Raw genomic sequence first — 21872 nt, forward strand, 5'->3', positions numbered from 1 at the left:
CCGTGTGCCATTCCCAGTTCAGTGCAGCAGGTACGAGGAGGAGGAAGAATGTGTGTGAGTGTGAAGAGTGGGGAGATGGAACCGAAGAAATGATCAGAGTAACACTGACAGTAGCGTTCAGACACACACAGATACAGACGCAGCCTTCTGTCTGTAATCTGACTACATTCATCTGTTTTCCAGCTGATGGAGGATGAGTACCCAGACACAGAATACCAACGGGAGTACGGAGCGGTGCGGACCGCCGCCAGTGGAAGTGCAAACCAAACTGATCACTCGTTTGTCTTTTCTCTTCCTGCTGAAGCTAAACTTTTAAACCTTACAGAGAAAACACTAACATTAGTATCACAGTAGTGTTCCTCTGTCGTCTACAGGTTTGGTATTACTGACTTTCTTCTTCTTCTTCTTCATTAAACTTTCCTCTTCTTCGTGGTATTTGTCCAGTATGGTTAATTCAGAGCAGCGCCCCCTGGTGGATTAACTGACAAACGCTCATTCCAACACATTAAATGTCAGTGGCAGCACTTTGTTCCAGTCAGACTAATGACAACGACAATAAAGCACATTTACAAAAGGAACTAACAACTGGAATGGGATTACTAAGGACTAGTATTGGTACTCAGTATCAGCAGGTACTCAAATGGAAGTACTCGGTTTGGAAAAAAGTGGTATCGGTGCATCCATAGTTCTTGAGGTTCCTGAGGTTCTTGAACCCTGTCAGCATATTCACACTTTCCATCAGATGGACTGAACCATATTTGTATCTTCTGTTGTAATACTGGCCTGTTAGAACTGGACCTGTTGTTCTGACAGACGCTAATGCTAACGCTACTGCTAATGGATAGTTTGTACAGAAAAACACTCAGGATGAAACTCAAACTGCTGCAAGTCTGTAAATATATGAAAACAGAGCCATTATTATAATAATTATTATTATTATTATTGTTATTATTATTGTTATTATTATTGTCTCTCTCTCTCTCCCCTCTCTCTCTGTCTCTCTCCTCTCTCTCTCTCCCCTCTCTCTCTGTCTCTCTCCTCTCTCTCTCTCCCCTCTCTCTCTGTCTCTCTCCTCTCTCTCTCTCCCCTCTCTCTCTGTCTCCCCCCTCTCTCTCTCTCTCTCTCTCTCTCTGTCCTCTCTCTCTCTCCTCTCTCTCTCTGTCTCTCTCTCTTTCTCTCTGTGTCTGTCCTCTCTCTCTCCTCTCTCTCTGTCTGTCTCTCTCTCTCCTCTCTCTCTCTCTGTCTGTCTCTGTCTCTCTCTCTGTCTCTCTGTCTGTCTCTCTCTCTCTCCTCTCTCTCTCTCTCTCTCTCTCTCTCGTGCTCAGATTAAACACTTGTGTAAACTACACTGTTCCCGTTGAATCTGACCTTTGACCTTTGACCTCACACGTGTAGAACCTGAGGTTCTCCTCACACTGTTCCACCTACACACGGTGTGAAGGTCCTGGTGCAGGTCCAGGACCAACTGGACCAAGCCCTTAAAAGTAAACAAACTAGGTGAAGGTCCACACAGAATCCAACCTGTACCGAGAATGAGAGGTTCTGATGCCAGTTCTCAGGGTTAGGGTGGAGCAGGAGACTGAGCTGTGGGAGACCCCCTGAAGAACCCCCAGGAGACCCCTATAGAGACCCCCTGAAGAACCCCCAGGAGACCCCTATAGAGACCCCCTGAAGAACCCCCAGGAGACCCCTATAGAGACCCCCTGAAGAGCCTCCAGGAGACCCCTATAGAGACCCCCTGAAGAACCCCCATGGAGACCCCTATAGAGACCCCCTGAAGAGCCTCCAGGAGACCCCTATAGAGACCCCCTGAAGAGCCTCCAGGAGACCCCTATAGAGACCCCTATAGAGACCCCCTGAAGAACCCCCATGGAGACCCCTCAGTCCCATGAGCTCTGTTGGTCCCAGAGCAGGTCCCAGACCTGTAATCCTGGCTCAGTTGGACTTGGACTGGACCAGTATCTTCATTTCCTGTGTAATCCTGTCAGTGTCAGTTTGATGTAAATGTATTGATCATCAACTTGAATCTTTCTTCATCTGTTTGACCGGATCTGCTGATGTCTGATCAATAAATACCATCTGATCAATAAATACTACTTTGTGGGCGCATGCAGCGACCGGCAGCAAGTGAGAGTTTTGGCGTCCTGTGTTTGTCTTTTGTAAGTGTGTACATGTCCTCTTGTGTTTGGAGTGTATGTGTATGTGAACAAACGGTACTGTAGTTCTGTGACTGTCAGAGCGGATCTGCACCAGATGGAGAACTTCTATCAGTGTCACTGCGCCCATTCTACCTCCCCCGTGAGTTTCCTCAACTGTTTATCTCTACGGTCTACATTCACACACACACACACACACCCCGCCTGCAGCACCATCACAGAGGCTGCAGTCCCTCTGCCCCTCTGCCCCCACCTTTATAATGGGTGACTTTAACCACGTCTGTCTGAAAACAACCCTGAAAAACTTTTACCAGTATATATCCTGTTCAACCAGATGGGATAAAACATTGGACCTGTGTTATGGGTCGGGGGGGGTGCTTCTAAATGCCTCCCTCCTCCTCCTCTTGGATCTGCTGACCACAGCTGTGTGCATCTCCTGCCCACCTATAAGACTGTTTTAAAACGACAGAAAATAAGGACTAAGGACATGGAGATGTGGTCAGAGGAGTCTGTGCTCTCCTGCAGGAATGTTTTAAATGTACGGACTGGGACGTTTTTACTCAGTCTTGTGGGGATGATCTGGATGCTCTGGTGGATGTCACCGGCTCTTATGCTGTTTTCTGTAAAGACATGATTATATCTCGTAAGTGTGTTAAAGTGTACCCTAACAACAAACCATGGGTCACAAAAAATGTTCAAACCTGTCTGAAGAACAAAAGATTGGCTTTCAAAGAAGGGGCTGTCTCTGACCTTCAGTCAGCCACCAGAGAACTGAAAACTGAGATTTTGAAGCAAAACAACAGTTTAAAACCACCCTAGAAAATAAGATGGCTGCAAACAATCTAGGTTCTGTGTGGACATGTATGAAAACCATGGCAGGCCTTCAAAACCCCCAGAGCAGCAGGCAGACCATTTTAGACAGTTTTAATTCAGACAGAGATTTTGCGAATGCTCTTACCAGTTTTTATGTTCGTTTTAATTCTTTTGATTTTAGTGAAGACATTTTAGAGCTGAAACAGGACCTGAAGGACACGCTGCACTTTACCATTGAACTGAGTGATGTCACAAAGGTCTTCAGTTCTGTGAAGAGGAACCAGAGCCAGGGTCCTGACAGCAGCAGTGGTGGTCTGATTAAATCCTGTGCTGACGAACTCAGTCCTGTATTTCAGATTATTTTTAATCAGTCCTTGCAGACACAGCATGTGCCCACTCCCTGGAAGGATGCTGTGGTGGTCCCTGTCCCTAAGTCCAGCCGTCCAAAAACTTTAAATGACTTCAGGCCTGTCGCTCTCACCTCAGTAGTTCTGAAAGTCTGTGAGAAACTGGTTCAGTCTGTGATTCTAAAGGAAACTGAACATGAGCTGGATCCGGTGCAGTTCACATCCAGGCCCAACAGAGGAGTGGAAGACGCCACACTGACTCTGTTCAACAGGATTTTTAAACATGTGGAGGTCAAAGGTCATCTGCAAGGCTTTTATTTATAGACTTCTCCTCCACTTTTAACACAATCCAGCCCCACATTTGAATTAAAAGGCTTTTAGAACAGTTTAAGATCAGTAAAAACCTGATGGGCTGGATTTTAGACTTTTTAACAGACAGGTCACAGAGTGAAGATGAATGGGCTTCTGTCAGACCCAGTGTTCTCCACTGGTTCTCCTCCAGCCTGGGTCCTGTCTCCATTATTCTACATTCTCTACACAAATGTGTGTCAGAGTGAATGTGAAAACAGGAGCATCATTAAGTATGCTGATGACTCAGTCCTTGTCAGCCTGCTCACAGAGGGGCAGACCAGTCCAGTCCTGTCACTGATGACTGGGTCCAGTGTGTGAGGAGTCCGACCTTCACCTGAACTGATCTGAAACAAAACATATGATCACTGATTTTAGGAAGAAACAGGACATGCACAGAGTCACTGTGATTAAAGGTCAGACTACAGAGCAAGTGCAATCAGACAAATACCTTTGGGACGACAATAGATGAAAAACTGAGTTTTAGTGAAAACTGCAGATGTGTGTGAACAGGACCATCAGCGCCTCCACTGCCTTAGAACACTGGAACACTTCCACATGGACCCAACCATCTGAACTGGGTTTTATCGTTCCTTTATTGAGTCTGTTTTCTCTTTTTGTCTGGTGGTGTGGTTCGGTCAGACCTCAGTTTCAGAGAAACTCACTGAATCAGTCAGATGGTCCAGTCGCCTGATTGGTCAGTCCCAGTCTGGTCCCTCCTCCCTGTCCACTGAACAGGTCCAGAGGATGGTTCTGATGGTTCCATCAGTTCTGAACAATGACTCCATCCTTTACCAGGTGAAGTTCAGCTCCTTTCCTCTGGACGCAGGTTCTTAGTTCCAGGTTCAGGACACAGCGTTTATAAAAACAGCTGTTCCTGTCGCCGTCACTGAACTCAATAAGAAACAGTGACATTGCACTTTACTAACTTATTTAGTTATTTATTCCATTTCTTTGCTCTATTTATTATTATTGTGACTTCAAATTTTTTACATTTTTTAATTTTATGTTCTTATCCTTGTTTTTATTCCAGATTGTTTTTATCTCTTCTGGTTTTTATTGTTTTATTGCATCTTGTTTTTATTTATTTGATCTTACTTATTTTATTTACTTCTCCATGCTGCTGTACAGATGAATGGTGGAACACTGAACACTGTTTGTCCTGTCTGTAAGTATGATCCAGTGCCTGTCTTACATGTTTAATGTATGTGTTGTTGTAACGCCAAGGCAATCACCTAGACTGCAGAACAAATCTACCTACGGGTACAAATAAAGGAACCTTGACCTTGATACTATCTGATCAATAAATACCATCTGATCAATGAATACTATCTAATCAATAAATGCTATCTGATCAATATATATCATCTGATCAATAAATACTATCTGTTCCAGGTGCATGTTGGACTCCTGCAGGGCTGCCCTTTGTCACCGGTTCTGTTCATATTTTTATGGACAGAATTTCTCGGCGCAGCCAGGGGCCGGAGGGGGTCCGGTTTGGGCCGGAGGGGGTCCGGTTTGGGGACCACAGGATTTCATCTCTGCTTTTTGCAGATGACGTTGTCCTGTTGGCCTCATGGAACCTGGACCTTCAGCGTGCACTGGGGCGGTTTGCAGCCGAGTGTGAAGCGAGCGGGATGAGGATCAGCACCTCCAAATCCGAGGCCACGGTTCTGGACCGGAAAAAGGTGGTCTGCCCTCTCCGGGTCGGTGGGGAGTCTTTGCCCCAAATGGAGGAGTTCCAGTATCTGGGTCTGGTTCACAGTGAGGGAAGGATGGAGCGTGAGATTGACAGACGGATGGGTGCAGCGTCTGCACTGATGCAGTCGCTGTACCGTTCTGTCGTGGTGAAGAAGGAGCTGAGCCGAGAGGAGAAGCTCTGGATTTACTGGTCAGTCTACGTTCCTACCCTCACCTATGGTCATGAGCTTTGGGTCAGGACTGAAAGGACCAGATCCCAGATACAAGCGGTCCAAATGAGTTTCCTCCGCAGGGTGGCTGGGCGCACCCTTAGGGATAGGGGGAGGAGCTTGGAGTAGAGCCGCTGCTCCTCCACATCCAGAGGGGCCAGCTGAGGTGGATTGGGCATCTGTTTCAGATCCTCCTGGACGCCTCCCTGGGGAGGTGTTCTGGGCATGTCCCACCGGGAGGAGACCTCGGGGAAGACCCAGGACACGTTGGAGAGACTATGTCTGTGGGCTGGCCTGGGAACGCCTCGGGGTCCCCCCAGAAGAGCTGGAGGAGGAGTCTGGGGAGAGGGAAGTCTGGGCGTCCCTGCTTAGACTGTTACCCCCGTGACCCGGCCCCGGATAAGGGATGGATGGATGGATGGATGGATGGATGGATGGATGATCAATAAATACTATCTGATGAACCCATGGGACTGTTTCTGAAGGTGGACCATCTAACCAACTGACCCTGAACTGAAACATACAGGAAAGAGTAAACATTGTTTCAGAGTAATTTGTGTGTTTCAGAGTAATTTGTGTGTTTCAGAGTAAACAGTGTGTTTCAGAGTAAACTGTGTGTTTCAGAGTAAACAGTGTGTTTCAGAGTAAACTGTGTGTTTCAGAGTAAACTGTGTTTCAGAGTAAACTGTGTGTTTCAGAGTAAACAGTGTTTCAGAGTAAACTGTGTGTTTCAGAGTAAGCAGTGTGTTTCAGAGTAAACTATGTGTTTCAGAGTAAACAGTGTTTCAGAATAAACTGTGTTTCAGAGTAAGCAGTGTGTTTCAGAGTAAACTGTGTTTCAGAGTAAACTGTGTGTTTCAGAGTAAACAGTGTTTCAGAATAAACTGTGTTTCAGAGTAAGCAGTGTGTTTCAGAGTAAACTGTGTTTCAGAGTAAACTGTGTGTTTCAGAGTAAACTGTGTGTTTCAGAGTAAACAGTGTTTCAGAATAAACTGTGTTTCAGAGTAAGCAGTGTGTTTCAGAGTAAACTGTGTTTCAGAGTAAACAGTGTTTCAGAGTAAACTGTGTGTTTCAGAGTAAACTGTGTTTCAGAGTAAACAGTGTGTTTCAGAGTAAACAGTGTTTCAGAGTAAACTGTGTGTTTCAGAGTAAACAGTGTGTTTCAGAGTAAACAGTGTTTCAGAGTAAACTGTGTGTTTCAGAGTAAGCAGTGTGTTTCAGAGTAAACTATGTGTTTCAGAGTAAACAGTGTTTCAGAATAAACTGTGTTTCAGAGTAAGCAGTGTGTTTCAGAGTAAACTGTGTTTCAGAGTAAACTGTGTGTTTCAGAGTAAACAGTGTTTCAGAATAAACTGTGTTTCAGAGTAAGCAGTGTGTTTCAGAGTAAACTGTGTTTCAGAGTAAACTGTGTGTTTCAGAGTAAACTGTGTGTTTCAGAGTAAACAGTGTTTCAGAATAAACTGTGTTTCAGAGTAAGCAGTGTGTTTCAGAGTAAACTGTGTTTCAGAGTAAACAGTGTTTCAGAGTAAACTGTGTGTTTCAGAGTAAACTGTGTTTCAGAGTAAACTGTGTGTTTCAGAGTAAACAGTGTTTCAGAGTAAACTGTGTGTTTCAGAGTAAACAGTGTTTCAGAATAAACAGTGTTTCAGAGTAAGCAGTGTGTTTCAGAGTAAACAGTGTTTCAGAGTAAACTGTGTGTTTCAGAGTAAACAGTGTTTCAGAGTAAACTGTGTGTTTCAGAGTAAACAGTGTTTCAGAGTAAACAGTGTTTCAGAGTAAACTGTGTGTTTCAGAGTAAACTGTTTCAGAGTAAACTGTGTTTCAGAGTAAACAGTGTGTTACAGAGTAAACTGTGTGTTTCGGAGTAAACTGTGTTTCAGAGTAAACTGTGTTTCAGAGTAAACTGTGTGTTTCAGCGTAAACTCTGTTTCAGAGTAAACTGTGTTTCAGAGTAAACTGTGTGTTTCTGAGTAAACTGTGTTTCAGAGTAAACAGTGTTTCAGAGTAAACAGTGTTTCAGAGTAAACTGTGTGTTTCAGAGTAAACTGTGTTTCAGAGTAAACTGTGTGTTTCAGAGTAAACTCTGTTTCAGAGTAAACTGTGTTTCAGAGTAAACAGTGTGTTACAGAGTAAACTGTGTGTTTCGGAGTAAACAGTGTGTTTCAGAGTAAACAGTGTTTCAGAGTAAACAGTGTGTTTCAGAGTAAACAGTGTTTCAGAGTAAACAGTGTTTCAGAGTAAACTGTGTGTTTCAGAGTAAACTGTGTTTCAGAGTAAACTGTGTTTCAGAGTAAACAGTGTGTTTCAGAGTAAACAGTGTTTCAGAGTAAACAGTGTTTCAGAGTAAACTGTGTGTTTCAGAGTAAACTGTGTTTCAGAGTAAACTGTGTGTTTCGGAGTAAACAGTGTGTTTCTGAGTAAACTGTGTTTCAGAGTAAACAGTGTGTTTCAGAGTAAACAGTGTTTCAGAGTAAACAGTGTTTCAGAGTAAACTGTGTGTTTCAGAGTAAACTGTGTTTCAGAGTAAACTGTGTGTTTCAGAGTAAACTCTGTTTCAGAGTAAACTGTGTTTCAGAGTAAACAGTGTGTTACAGAGTAAACTGTGTGTTTCGGAGTAAACAGTGTGTTTCAGAGTAAACAGTGTGTTTCAGAGTAAACAGTGTTTCAGAGTAAACAGTGTTTCAGAGTAAACAGTGTGTTTCAGAGTAAACAGTGTTTCAGAGTAAACAGTGTGTTTCAGACTCTGTTCATCTTGTTCGTTTCTGTCGTTTTCACTGAATCAGTAGAAACAGTTTGAATCACAAACAGATTTAAAACTGAAGCTCAGTCTACAGTTGGAGTTTCTGGCACTTGTAATCTTGTTAGTTAGTTAGTTAGTTAGTTAGTTAGTTAGTTAGTTAGTTAGTTAGTTAGTTAGAGTTAACCCTAACCCGGACAGGACTGGTTCTGCTTACATGTCTGATCCTGAATCTCCATAGGACTGGACCGGAACCATTGGACCGGAACCGGGTCCTGACACGCAGAACCTGCTCAGCTGATCCGCGTCACTCTGGTGCGGTTGCAGAGTGCGGATGCCGCTGGTTACCATAGCAACAGCAGCCTCTCCCGGCATGCAGCAGTAGCAGCGGAGCCCCGCCCCTCAGAGCGGACCGGACCGGACCGACACCAGGGAGGAGCAGCAGACCGACAGAAGGACGGACGGACGGACGGACGGACAGGAGGTAAGCCGCCGAACCGGTTCTCCCCCTGTTCTGCTCTGTGCGCGCGTGCCTGCGCGTGCCTGCGCTCTCAGACGCGCTTTTGCGCCGCCGCCCTTTGCCGCCCATCCGAGCGCGTGCTCATCAGCCTGAGCTGAAACACACCCGCGGGCATGCGCGTGAACATGCGGCAGACTCGTGCGAGATGATTGACAGGTTTAGGTGATTGACAGGTTTAGGTGATTGTGTAGAAAAATGAATGAATGAAAGTGGGTTCGACTGGAGTTTAAAGGGTTAAAGAGGAGTCTGAGGGAGGGATGGACCAGGAGGGTCAGGTTAGACCAGGGGTAGGGTTAGACCAGGAGGGTTAGGGTTAGACGAGGAGGGTCAGGTTAGACCAGGGGTAGGGTTAGACCAGGAGGGTTAGGGTTAGACCAGGAGGGTCAGGTTAGACCAGGGGTAGGGTTAGACCAGGAGGGTTAGGGTTAGACCAGGAGGGTCAGGTTAGACCAGGGGTAGGGTTAGACCAGGAGGGTCAGGTTAGACCAGGGGTAGGGTTAGACCAGGAGGGTTAGGGTTAGACCAGGAGGGTCAGGTTAGACCAGGGGTAGGGTTAGACCAGGAGGGTCAGGTTAGACCAGGGGTAGGGTTAGACCAGGAGGGTTAGGGTTAGACCAGGAGGGTCAGGTTAGACCAGGGGTAGGGTTAGACCAGGAGGGTCAGGTTAGACCAGGGGTAGGGTTAGACCAGGAGGGTTAGGGTTAGACCAGGAGGGTTAGGGTTAGACCAGGAGGGTTAGACCAGGAGGGTCAGGTTAGACCAGAGGTAGGGTTAGACCAGGAGGGTCAGGTTAGACCAGGAGGGTCAGGTTAGACCAGGAGGGTTAGGGTTAGACCAGGAGGGTCAGGTTAGACCAGGACGGTCAGGGTTAGACCAGGAGGGTTAGACCAGGAGGGTTAGGGTTAGACCAGGAGGGTCAGGTTAGACCAGGACGGTCAGGGTTAGACTAGGAGGGTCAGGGTTAGACCTGGGTTAGGGTTAGACCAGGAGGGTCAGGTTAGACCAGGATAGTCACGTTAGACCAGGAGGGTCAGGGTTAGACTAGGAGGGTCAGTGTTAGACCAGGAGGGTCAGGGTTAGACCAGGAGGGTCAGGTTAGACCAGGAGGGTCAGGTTAGACCAGGGTTAGGATTAGACCAGGAGGGTCAGGTTAGACCAGGGGTAGGGTTAGACCAGGAGGGTCAGGTTAGACCAGGGGTAGGGTTAGACCAGGAGGGTCAGGTTAGACCAGGACGGTCAGGGTTAGACTAGGAGGGTCAGGGTTAGACCAGGGTTAGGGTTAGACCAGGAGGGTCAGGTTAGACCAGGATAGTCACATTAGACCAGGAGGGTCAGGGTTAGACTAGGAGGGTCAGTGTTAGACCAGGGTTAGGGTTAGACCAGGAGTGTCAGGGTTAGACCAGGAGGGTCAGGTTAGACCAGGAGGGTCAGGTTAGACCAGGGGTAGGGTTAGACCAGGAGGGTCAGGTTAGACCAGGGGTAGGGTTAGACCAGGAGGGTTAGGGTTAGACCAGGAGGGTTAGACCAGGAGGGTTAGGGTTAGACCAAGAGGGTCAGGTTAGACCAGGACGGTCAGGGTTAGACTAGGAGGGTCAGGGTTAGACCAGGGTTAGGGTTAGACCAGGAGGGTCAGGTTAGACCAGGATAGTCAGGTTAGACCAGGAGGGTCAGGGTTAGACTAGGAGGGTCAGTGTTAGACCAGGAGGGTTAGACCAGGAGGGTTAGGGTTAGACCAGGAGGGTCAGGTTAGACCAGGACGGTCAGGGTTAGACTAGGAGGGTCAGGGTTAGACCAGGGTTAGGGTTAGACCAGGAGGGTCAGGTTAGACCAGGAGGGTCAGGTTAGACCAGGGGTAGGGTTACACCAGGAGGGTCAGGTTAGACCAGGAGGGTTACACCAGGAGGGTCAGGTTAGACCAGGACGGTCAGGGTTAGACCAGGAGGGTTAGACCAGGAGGGTCAGGTTAGACCAGGACGGTCAGGGTTAGACTGGGAGGGTCAGGGTTAGACCAGGAGGGTCAGGGTTAGACTAGGAGGGTCAGTGTTAGACCAGGGTTAGGGTTAGACCAGGAGGGTCAGGGTTAGACTAGGAGGGTCAGGTTAGACCAGGGTTAGGGTTAGACCAGGAGGGTCAGGGTTAGACCAGGAGGGTCAGGTTAGACCAGGGTTAGGATTAGACCAGGAGGGTCAGGTTAGACCAGGGGTAGGGTTAGACCAGGAGGGTCAGGTTAGACCAGGGATAGGGTTAGACCAGGAGGGTTAGGGTTAGACCAGGAGGGTCAGGTTAGACCAGGACGGTCAGGGTTAGACTTGGAGGGTCAGGGTTAGACCAGGGTTAGGGTTAGACCAGGAGGGTCAGGTTAGACCAGGAGGGTCAGGGTTAGACTAGGAGGGTCAGTGTTAGACCAGGGTTAGGGTTAGACCAGGAGGGTCAGGGTTAGACCAGGAGGGTCAGGTTAGACCAGGAGGGCCAGGTTAGACCAGGGGTAGGGTTAGACCAGGAGGGTCAGGTTAGACCAGGAGGGTTAGACCAGGACGGTCAGGGTTAGACCAGGAGGGTCAGGTTAGACCAGGACGGTCAGGGTTAGACCAGGAGGGTCAGGTTAGACCAGGACGGTCAGGGTTAGACTAGGAGGGTCAGGGTTAGACCTGGGTTAGGGTTAGACCAGGAGGGTCAGGTTAGACCAGGATAGTCACGTTAGACCAGGAGGGTCAGGGTTAGACTAGGAGGGTCAGTGTTAGACCAGGGTTAGGGTTAGACCAGGAGGGTCAGGTTAGACCAGGAGGGTCAGGTTAGACCAGGAGGGTCAGGTTAGACCAGGGTAGGGTTAGACCAGGAGGGTCAGGTTAGACCAGGAGGGTTAGGGTTAGACCAGGAGGGTCAGGTTAGACCAGGACGGTCAGGGTTAGACTAGGAGGGTCAGGGTTAGACCAGGGTTAGGGTTAGACCAGGAGGGTCAGGTTAGACCAGGATAGTCACATTAGACCAGGAGGGTCAGTGTTAGACCAGGGTTAGGGTTAGACCAGGAGTGTCAGGGTTAGACCAGGAGGGTCAGGTTAGACCAGGAGGATCAGGTTAGACCAGGGGTAGGGTTAGACCAGAAGGGTCAGGTTAGACCAGGGGTAGGGTTAGACCAGGAGGGTTAGGGTTAGACCAGGAGGGTTAGACCAGGAGGGTTAGGGTTAGACCAAGAGGGTCAGGTTAGACCAGGACGGTCAGGGTTAGACTAGGAGGGTCAGGGTTAGACCAGGGTTAGGGTTAGACCAGGAGGGTCAGGTTAGACCAGGATAGTCAGGTTAGACCAGGAGGGTCAGGGTTAGACTAGGAGGGTCAGTGTTAGACCAGGAGGGTTAGACCAGGAGGGTCAGGTTAGACCAGGACGGTCAGGGTTAGACTAGGAGGGTCAGGGTTAGACCAGGGTTAGGGTTAGACCAGGAGGGTCAGGTTAGACCAGGATAGTCAGGTTAGACCAGGAGGGTCAGGGTTAGACTAGGAGGGTCAGTGTTAGACCAGGGTTAGGGTTAGACCAGGGTTAGGATTAGACCAGGAGGGTTAGGGTTAGACCAGGAGGGTCAGGTTAGACCAGGGTTAGGATTAGACCAGGAGGGTTAGGGTTAGACCAGGGTTAGGATTAGACCAGGAGGGTCAGGTTAGACCAGGATTAGGATTACACCAGGAGGGTCAGTGTTAGACCAGGGTTAGGGTTAGACCAGGAGGGTCAGGTTAGACCAGGGTTAGGATTAGACCAGGAGGGTTAGGGTTAGACCAGGAGGGTCAGGTTAGACCAGGGTTAGGATTAGACCAGGAGGGTTAGGGTTAGACCAGGGTCAAGTTAGACCAGGGTTAGGGTTAGACCAGGAGGGTCTACTACTCAGTAGTACACATTAGTAGTAATACTCAGTAGTAGTGGTACTCAGTAGTAGCAGTACTCAATAGTACTCAGTAGTAGTAATACACAGTAGTACTCAGTAGTAGTAGTACTCAGTAGTAGTAGTACTCAGTAGTAGTAGTAGTACTCAGTAGTACTCCGTAGTAGTAGTAGCACTCAGTAGTAGTAGTAGTAGTAGTAGTAGTAGTACTCAGTAGTAGTAGTAGTAGTAGTAGTAGTAGTAATAGTAGTAGTAGTAGTAGTACTCAGTAGTATTATTCAGTAATACTCAGTAGTAGTAGTACTCAATAGTAGTAGTAGTAGTAGTAGTACGCAGTAGTATAGTACTCAGTAGTAGTAGTAGTACCCAGTAATAGTAGTAGTAGCAGTAGTAGTAGTAGTAGTAGGAGTAGCACTCAGTAGTAGTAGTAGTAGTAGTAGTAGTAGTAGTACTCAGTAGTAGTAGTAGTACTGCAGATGCAGTACTCAGTAGTAGTAGTAGTAGTACTCAGTAGTAGTAGTAGTAGTAGTAGTACTCAGTAGTATTGGTAGTACTGCAGATGCAGTACTCAGTAGTAGTAGTCCTGCAGATGTAGTACTCAGTAGTAGTAGCAGTAGTACTCAGTAGTAGTAGTACTGCAGATGCAGTATTCAGTAGTAGTAATACTGCAGATTCAGTAGTAGTAGTAGTACTCAGTAGTAGTAGTAGTAGTAGTACTCAGTAGAAGTAGTAGTAGTAGTAATAATCAGCAGTAGTAGTAGTAATACTCAGTAGTAGTAGTAGTAGTAGTAGTAGTAGTAGTAATACTCAGTGGTAGTAGTACTCAGCAGTAGTAGTAGTAATACTCAGTAGTAGTAGTAGTAGTAGTACTCAGTAGTAGTAGTAGTAGTAGTAGTAGTAGTAGTAGTAGTAATACTCAGTAGTAGTAGTAGTACTCAGTAGTCGTAGTTGTAGCAGTAGTAGTAGTACTCAATAGTAGTAGTAGTAGTAGTAGAAGTAGTAATACTCAGTAGTAGTAGAAGTAGTAATACTCAGTAGTAGTAGTAGTAGTAGTAGTAGTAGTACTCAGTAGTAGTAGTAGTAGTAGTAATACTCAGTAGTAGTAGTACTTAGTAGTAGTAGTAGTAATACACAGTAGTAGTAGTAGTAGTAGTAGTAGTAATACTCAGTAGTAGTAGTACTCAGTAGTAGTAGTAGTAGTAGTAGTACTCAATAGTAGTTGTAGTAGTAGTAGTAGTAGTAATACTCAGTAGTAGTAGTAGTAATACTCAGTAGTAGTAGTAGTAGTAGTAGTACTCAGTAGTAGTAGTAGTAATACTCAGTAGTAGTAGTAGTAATACTCAGTAGTAGTAGTAGTACTCAGTAGTAGTAGTAGTAGTAGTAGTGATAGTACTGACTGAATCCTGTTTTTTCTGTTCATCTGTAGGAGCAATGATGGACGCAGACTCCGCCCCCCTGGCAGATGGTTCTGCACAGGAAGCAAAGAGGATGATGGGAGGTAATAATAATAATAATAATAATAATAATAATAATGTGTGTTTATGCTTCTACGTTCCCTTCAATGCGTAGAAAAACACCAGAAACCAGAGTTTGTGTCAAACAGTGTTTGGTTCATTTAGTCCATGGAGATGATTTAGAACCAGGGTTAGGGTCAGTACAGTCAATGCTCTCCTCTTTTAGCTCCTCCTCTCTCTTCTAGCTCCTCCCCTACAGTCTATGGTTTCCTCTTTTAGCTCCTCCTCTCTCCTCTAGCTCCTCCCCTAGTCTATGGTTTCCTCTTTTAGCTCCTCCTCTCTCTTCTAGCTCCTCCCCTACAGTCTATGTTTTCCTCTTTTAACTCCTCCTCTCCCCTCTAGCTCCTCCCCTAGTCTATGGTTTCCTTTTTTAGCTCCTCCTCTATCCTCTAGCTCCTCCCCTACAGTCTATGTTTTCCTCTTTTAGCTCCTCCTCTCTCCTCTAGCTCCTCCCCTAGTCTATGGTTTCCTCTTTTAGCTCCTCCTCTCTCCTCTAGCTCCTCCCCTACAGTCTATGTTTTCCTCTTTTAGCTCCTCCTCTCTCCTCTAGCTTCTCAATAATCAATACTCAGACTTATCAGTGATCAGACTGATCAATAATGTCCTGACAGACATGTTTATATATTATTATTTTCTTCTCCAACAGAAAAAGCAGCTGATGATTCCATGAAAGTAAATGTTATTATTATTAATAATACTGATTAGACCTAGTGCTACTGCTGATAGAAGCTAATGCTAACAAATACTGTTATTATTAATAATACTGATTAGACCAAGTGCTACTGCTGATAGAAGCTAATGCTAACTAATACTGTTATTATTAATAATACTGATTAGAACTAGTGCTACTGCTGATAGAAGCTAATGCTAACTAATGCTATTATTATTAGGTCTGTAACAGTACACGTACCGAACCGAACCGTTTCAGTTCACACCTGTTGGGTTCAGTACACAGCTGTACCAAAACAGCACAGTATGTTGAGAAAAAGAAAAAGGAACGAATGATGTTGTTTGATGCGGAACTTTAAATCCACGCAAGTTCCACACGGACATATTAAAGGACATGGAGAACCCGGAGCTGGACGTTTAAAGTATGTAAAGTTTCACTTTCGTTTCACGCCAGCATTAGTTACGTTAGTTATGGACCCCCCACCCCCCCGGCTCCAACCAAAAAAAACAAAAAAAAAACATCCCCCGACCAATCGCACCCTGCACGTGTGCGCGCACATACACAAAGTGTTCTGAACAGTTTGTTCTCTGTCCTAAAATAAAGAATTTGGTTCAGTTTGTTGTCATTGTTTCTCTTCAGTTTGTTTTAACAGAATACCAGTTTGTCCTCGTTAATGTTGCACTTCATGTGGAATTTTTTGTTATTTTTATGCAGAATGTGAACTGATAGAACTGTGATTTGATTTTTGTTGTTTGTTCAAAACTCCCTGTCAGGGAAAAGTGCAATACTAATGTTTGAAATACATTTAGTAACATTAATAATTTATTTTATTTTCTATTTGATTATAGCAGCAGAATTACATTCTTGTTTTTCTATATTCAAATTTTTTTAAAAATTGGGGGAAAATTTTTCAAAAATTCATAAATGTATTAAAAACATTTTGAGGAGTTTTCTTTCTTCCCATACCGAACCGCAAAAAAACGAACTGTGGCTTTGAAAACCGAAAGCATACCGAACCGAAAATTTTGTGTACCGTTACAGGCCTAATTATTATTAATAATACTGATTAGAACTAGTGTTACTGCTGATAGAAGCTAATGCTAACTAATACTGTTATTATTGATAATACTGATTAGAACTAGTGCTACTGCTGATAGAAGCTAATGCTAACTGTGTGTGTTCAGCCCTCCAGGTCAGCAGGAGGCAGAGTGGCCAAGATGATGCCTGCCAAGAGTACAGGTAAACAACCCTAACCCTAACCCAGCTGTTCTTCCTCTGTGTGGAACTCATCTAATCTCATGTTTGGAACTAATCTAATATAATCTCATGTTTGTTTCAGAATCTGTGGATGGTTCCTTCAGTCCAGGCACTCTCTCACCCTCCAGTCGATCGTCCACACCCAATAGAGACGTCAAAAAGGTGCATGTGTTTGAGTGTGTGGTAGGAAGCCCAGTTCAGGCCCGGTTCAGGACCAGTTCAGGACCAGGTTAGGCCTGGTTCAGACCTGGTTCAGGTCCAGTTCTGGACCTGGTTCAGGCCTGGTTCAGGTCCGGTTCAGGTCCGGTTCTGGACCAGTTCAGGCCTGATTCAGGCCTGGGTTCAGACCCAGTTCAGGTCCAGTTCAGGTCACCTGGTTCTGGTTCCTCCTGGTCTGACTGGTCTTTGTGTTCTACCTGGTTCTGGTTCTGCAGGTGGCTGTGGTCCGGACTCCTCCCAGGTCTCCTGGTTCTGTTCGTGGGCGGACCCCCCCCCTTCCCTCCCACCCCATGCCCGACCTCAGCAACGTCAGGTCAAAGGTCGGCTCAACGGAGAACCTCAAACACATACCAGGAGGAGGAAAGGTGAGAACCCTGACCTTAAATGTAAGAACCCTGACCTTAAAGGTGAGAACCCTGACCTTAAAGGTGAGAACCCTAATCTTAAATTTGGTTCTGTAGTTTAGAACCAGGACGTTCTCATTGTTCACTCATGGAGAACTGATCTGATCAACTGACACCAAACTAATGGACACTGACCATCTGTCTGTCTGTCCATCTGTCCATCTGTCTGTCCATCTGTCTGTCTGTCCATCTGTCTGTCCATCTGTCTGTCTGTCCATCTGTCTGACCATCTGTCTGTCTGTCCATCTGTCCATCTGTCTGTCCATCTGTCTGACCATCTGTCTGTCTGTCCATCTGTCTGTCTGTCCATCTGTCTGTCTGTCCATCTGTCTGACCATCTGTCTGTCTGTCCATCTGTCTGTCCATCTGTCTGTCTGTCCATCTGTCTGTCCATCTGTCTGTCTGCAGGTTCAGATCGTCAGTAAGAAGTTGGACCTCAGTAATGTAACGTCCAAATGTGGTTCCAAAGACAATATCCACCACAAACCAGGTGATGTGCTCATGTTCCAGTGGTCATGTATGACCTTAGTATGTTCTGTGATCTTAGTATGTTCTATGATGTTAATATGTTATATGATATTTGTATGTTCTGTGATGTTAATATGTTCTATGATGTTAGTATGATCTATGATGTTAATATGTTCTATGATGTTAGTACGTATGTTCTGTGACCTTAGTATGTTCTGTGATGTTAATATGTTCTATGACCTTAGTATGTTCTATGATGTTAGTATGATCTATGATGTTAATATGTTCTATGATGTTAGTACGTATGTTCTGTGACCTTAGTATGTTCTGTGATGTTAATATGTTCTATGACCTTAGTATGTTCTATGATGTTAGTATGATCTATGATGTTAATATGTTCTATGGTGTTAGTATGTTCTATGACCTGAGTATGTTCTGTGACCTTAATATGTTCTGTGATGTTAATATGTTCTCTGACCTTAGTATGTTCTATGATGTTAGTATGATCTATGATGATAATATGTTCTATGGTGTTAGTATGTTCTATGACCTGAGTATGTTCTGTGACCTTAGTATGTTCTGTGATGTTAATATGTTCTATGACCTTAGTATGTTCTATGATGTTAGTATGATCTATGATGTTAATGTTCTATGATATTAATATGTTCTATGACCTGAGTATGTTCTGTGACCTTAGTATGTTCTATGATGTTAATATGTTCTATGACCTTAGTATGTTTTGTGACCTTAGTATGTTCTATGATGTTAGTATGTTAGTATGCTCTATGATGTTAGTATGTTCTGTGACCTTAGTATGTTCTATGACCTTAGTATGTTCTATGTTAGTATGTTCTATGATGTCAATATGTTCTATGATGTTAGTATATTCTGTGACCTTAGTGTGTTCTGTGATGTTAGTATGATGTATGACCTTAGTATGTTCTATGTTAGTATATTCTGTGATGTCAATATGTTCTATGATGTTAGTATGTTCTATGACCTTAGTATGTTCTATGATGTTAGTATGCTCTATGATGTTAGTATGTTCTATGACCTTAGTATGCTCTGTGACCTTAGTATATTCTGTGACCTTACTATGTTCTGTGATGTTAGTATGTTCTATGACCTTAGTATGTTCTATGATGTTAGTATGTTAGTATGCTCTATGATGTTAGTATGTTCTGTGACCTTAGTATGTTCTATGACCTTAGTATGTTCTATGTTAGTATGTTCTATGATGTCAATATGTTAGTATATTCTGTGACCTTAGTATGTTCTGTGATGTTAGTATGATGTATGACCTTAGTATGTTCTATGTTAGTATGTTCCATGGTGTTAGAATGTTCTATGACCTTAGTATGTTCTGTGACCTTAGTATATTCTTTGACCTTAGTATGTTCTGTGATGTTAGTATGTTCTATGATCTTAGTATGTTCTATGTTTGTATGTTCAATGATGTCAATATGTTCTATGGTGTTAGTATGTTCTGTGGCCTTAGTATGTTCTGTGATGTTAGTATGTTCTATGACCTTAGTATGTTCTATGTTAGTATGTTCTATGATGTCAATATGTTCTATGGTGTTAGTATGTTCTATGATGTGAGTATGTTCTGTGATGTTAGTATGTCCTGTGACCTTAGTATGTTCTGTGATGTTAGTATGTTCCATGATGTTAGTATGTTCTCTGACCTTAGTATGTCCTGTGACCTTAGTATGTTCTATGAGGTTAATATGTTCTATGACCTTAGTATGTTCTTTGATGTTAGTATGTTCTATGACCTTAGTATGTTCTATGATAGTATGTTATATGATGTTAGTATGTTCTATGATGTTAGTTTGATGTATGACCTTAGTATGTTCTGATGTTAGTATGTTGTATGATGTTAGCATGTCATATGATGTTAGTATGTTCTATGACCTTAGTATGTTCTATGATATTGGTATGTTCTATGACCTTAGTATATTCTATGACCTTAGTATGTTCTATGTTGTATGATGTTAGTATGTTTTGTGATGTTAGTATGTTCTATGATGTTAGTATGTTCTGTGATGTTAGCATGTTCTATGATGTTAGTATATTCTATCTTTGTATGTTCTATGACCTTAGTTTGTTATATGATGTTGGTATGTTCTATGACCTTAGTATGTTGTATGATGTTAGCATGTTGTATGATGTTAGCATGTCGTATGATGTTAGTATGTTCTATGACCTTAGTATATTCTGTGATGTTAGTATGTTGTATGATGTTAGTATGTTCTATGACCTTAGTATGTTGTATGATGTTAGCATGTCATATGATGTTAGTATGTTCTATGACCTTAGTATGTTCTATGACCTTAGTATGTTCTATGATGTTAGTATGTCATATAATGTTAGTATGTTCTGTGATCTTAGTATGTTCTATGACCTTAGTATGTTCTATGACCTTAGTATGTTGTATGATGTTAGTATGTTCTGTGATCTTAGTATGTTCTATGACCTTAGTATGTTCTATGACCTTAGTATGTTGTATGTTAGTATGTTCTGTGATTTTAGTATGTTCTATGACCTTAGTATGTTCTATGACCTTAGTATGTTGTATGATGTTAGTATGTTGTATGTGTCATGTATGGACAGATGGGTGCATGTTTATGTGTCATGTGTTTCAGGTGGAGGGAAGGTAGAGGTGAAGTCTGAGAAGTTGGAGTTTAAATGTGTTCAGTCCAAAGTGGGTTCACTGGAGAACATCAGCCATGTTCCAGGAGGAGGGAAGAAGAAGGTAGGCAACATGGCAACAGCCTGTCCATGGCAACGGCCTGTCCACAACACACTAGGAACACACCAACAGCACACTCCTGACAGACTAACCCATGCTATGAGTTGTTGGTTGAATTTCTGACATTGCTGCTGTTTGTCGGTTTTCTATTTTCTGTGGTTTGTCGGTTTTCCGTCGTCAGATTGAAAGTCAGAAGTTGACATTCAGAGAAAACGCCGAAGCTCGAACTGACCACGGCGCCGACATCGTCATCCAGTCTGACTCCTCCTCCCATCGCCTTAGGAACACTTCCTCACCAGGAAGCCTTAATGCGGCTGAAGCTCCGCCTCTTGACACCCTGGCCGACCAGGTGAGCGGCTCAAACACACCTTCCATTCCAAACTCTGATGACCTCACATCTGTCCTGTGGACAAAAAGAGCAATGAACACATAGAAGAACAGTGAGATACTACACAACCCATAATGCACCAGGATGAACAGGATGGGTGCATCTAATATTTACATGTATATATTTTCTGACCTCCTTTTTCTCACTTCCTCTTCCTGTCAGGTCTCCGCCTCTCTTGCTAAACAAGGCCTGTGATTGGATGAGCTCTGTGCCTGCAGACCCCGCCCCCTCTCATTACCACAGAAAGCACTAGAAGGAAAAACAAAAGCTCATTCCACTTTTTCTTCTTCACTGGATTTAGAGATGTTTTATGAAGACAAAGAAAGCCTGAAGCCACCAATCACAGCCCAGTCTGACAGCCAATCACAACCCAGTGTGACAGCCAATCACAGCCCAGTCTGACAGCCAATCACAACCCAGTGTGACAGCCAATCACAGCTCAGTCTGACTAACGAACCTGAATTGGGGGATTAGCCTGTTAGTCTCTTCATAAAATTCCTGCGATCACAGAACTTTCTTTTCGTGATGTCATCTCTCAGAGCCACTCACCATCTTCTCTGTGTTTCTGAATGTGCTGTAACCCCACCCCCTCTATGGAAACTTACCCAGAATGCAGTTTGATACCTGGTGCCAAAACAAACTGTCTCTGCCTGTCATTAAACTGCTTTGTACCAATAAAGATTCTCCGAATCACAAGTGGTGTTTATCTGGACCAAGTCTGCTCAGATTTGGGTTTGTTTGTTTGTTTGTTTGTTTTGTTTTTTGGGTTTTTGTTTGTTTGGTTTGGTTGGTTGGTTGTTTTGTTTGTTTGTGTTTTTGTTTGTTTGGATCTTTGTTTTTTTTTTTGTTTTTTTTGTTTGTTTGTTTGTTTTGGTTGAACCAGATGAACAGTAAGATTAGGTTCATTTCTGATACACTTGGTTCTGGTTCTCCTTTCGTCCACTCTGATCCACTATACAACCATAGTGGACTCTGTGGACCCACTATAGGAGTTAGAGTTAGGAATCAGGGTCAGGGGTACTGGTCTCCTGTGTCGGTCTCAGGTGCTGGAAGTAGTTTTCATTTCCTTTCTTTGAACCTGTGCAGTTCTGGTGTCCAGTTTTTTCGTCCAGTCTTTGTTCTTCCACAGTCGTTGGTTCTTGGTCCGTCTGGAACGTTCTGTGTGGGCTCTGAAATGACTATATATGAGCATCAGCCCAAACCTGCCCCCAGTGATGGTCTGAGTATTAAACACACACCTACTGTAGTAAAATGACAGATGATCTGAGTATTAAACACACCTACACTGAAAAAAAATTTTTGTGGGTGTAGTAAAATATATGAAAATAATTTTGTAATTTCTACACTGTAATCCCAGATAGCAAAGAGACACTGGGACGGATCTGGATCACTGACCGATTCAGCCCGAAACCGTTTGGCGGATCTGGCCCGGTGTCCAAATGCACATCGGGCCAAAACAGGTACTGCTCTGGGAAACTGATCTTCTACAGAAATGGT

General features: G+C 44.3%; 1 protein-coding gene across 1 annotated transcript; it reads left to right on the plus strand.

Annotated features, from left to right (window-relative positions):
• Positions 1 to 3028: 3028 nt before the first annotated feature.
• LOC115416540 (microtubule-associated protein tau-like) lies at positions 3029 to 21071 on the plus strand. Its single transcript, XM_030130341.1, has 11 exons — positions 3029 to 3607; positions 8639 to 8795; positions 14127 to 14198; positions 14861 to 14886; positions 16069 to 16123; positions 16224 to 16303; positions 16576 to 16725; positions 17173 to 17254; positions 19881 to 19990; positions 20169 to 20336; positions 20538 to 21071. Exons 1-11 carry the CDS (start codon positions 3029 to 3031, stop codon positions 20568 to 20570), a joined length of 1512 nt encoding a protein of 503 aa, XP_029986201.1. The 3' UTR covers positions 20571 to 21071.
• Positions 21072 to 21872: the final 801 nt, after the last annotated feature.

Source organism: Sphaeramia orbicularis, unplaced genomic scaffold (assembly GCF_902148855.1).
Source record: "Sphaeramia orbicularis unplaced genomic scaffold, fSphaOr1.1, whole genome shotgun sequence".
NCBI classification, from domain to species: Eukaryota; Metazoa; Chordata; class Actinopteri; order Kurtiformes; family Apogonidae; genus Sphaeramia; species Sphaeramia orbicularis.

Excerpts from the sequence above, each read along its gene's own strand:
- LOC115416540 (XM_030130341.1), top strand. The coding sequence starts at position 3,029 with ATGGCAGGCCTTCAAAACCCCCAGAGCAGCAGGCAGACCATTTTAGAC. Across the intron at positions 16,124-16,223 it reads GATGCCTGCCAAGAGTACAG|AATCTGTGGATGGTTCCTTC; the intron begins GTAAACAACCCT and ends TGTTTGTTTCAG. Across the intron at positions 20,337-20,537 it reads TTGACACCCTGGCCGACCAG|GTCTCCGCCTCTCTTGCTAA; the intron begins GTGAGCGGCTCA and ends TCTTCCTGTCAG.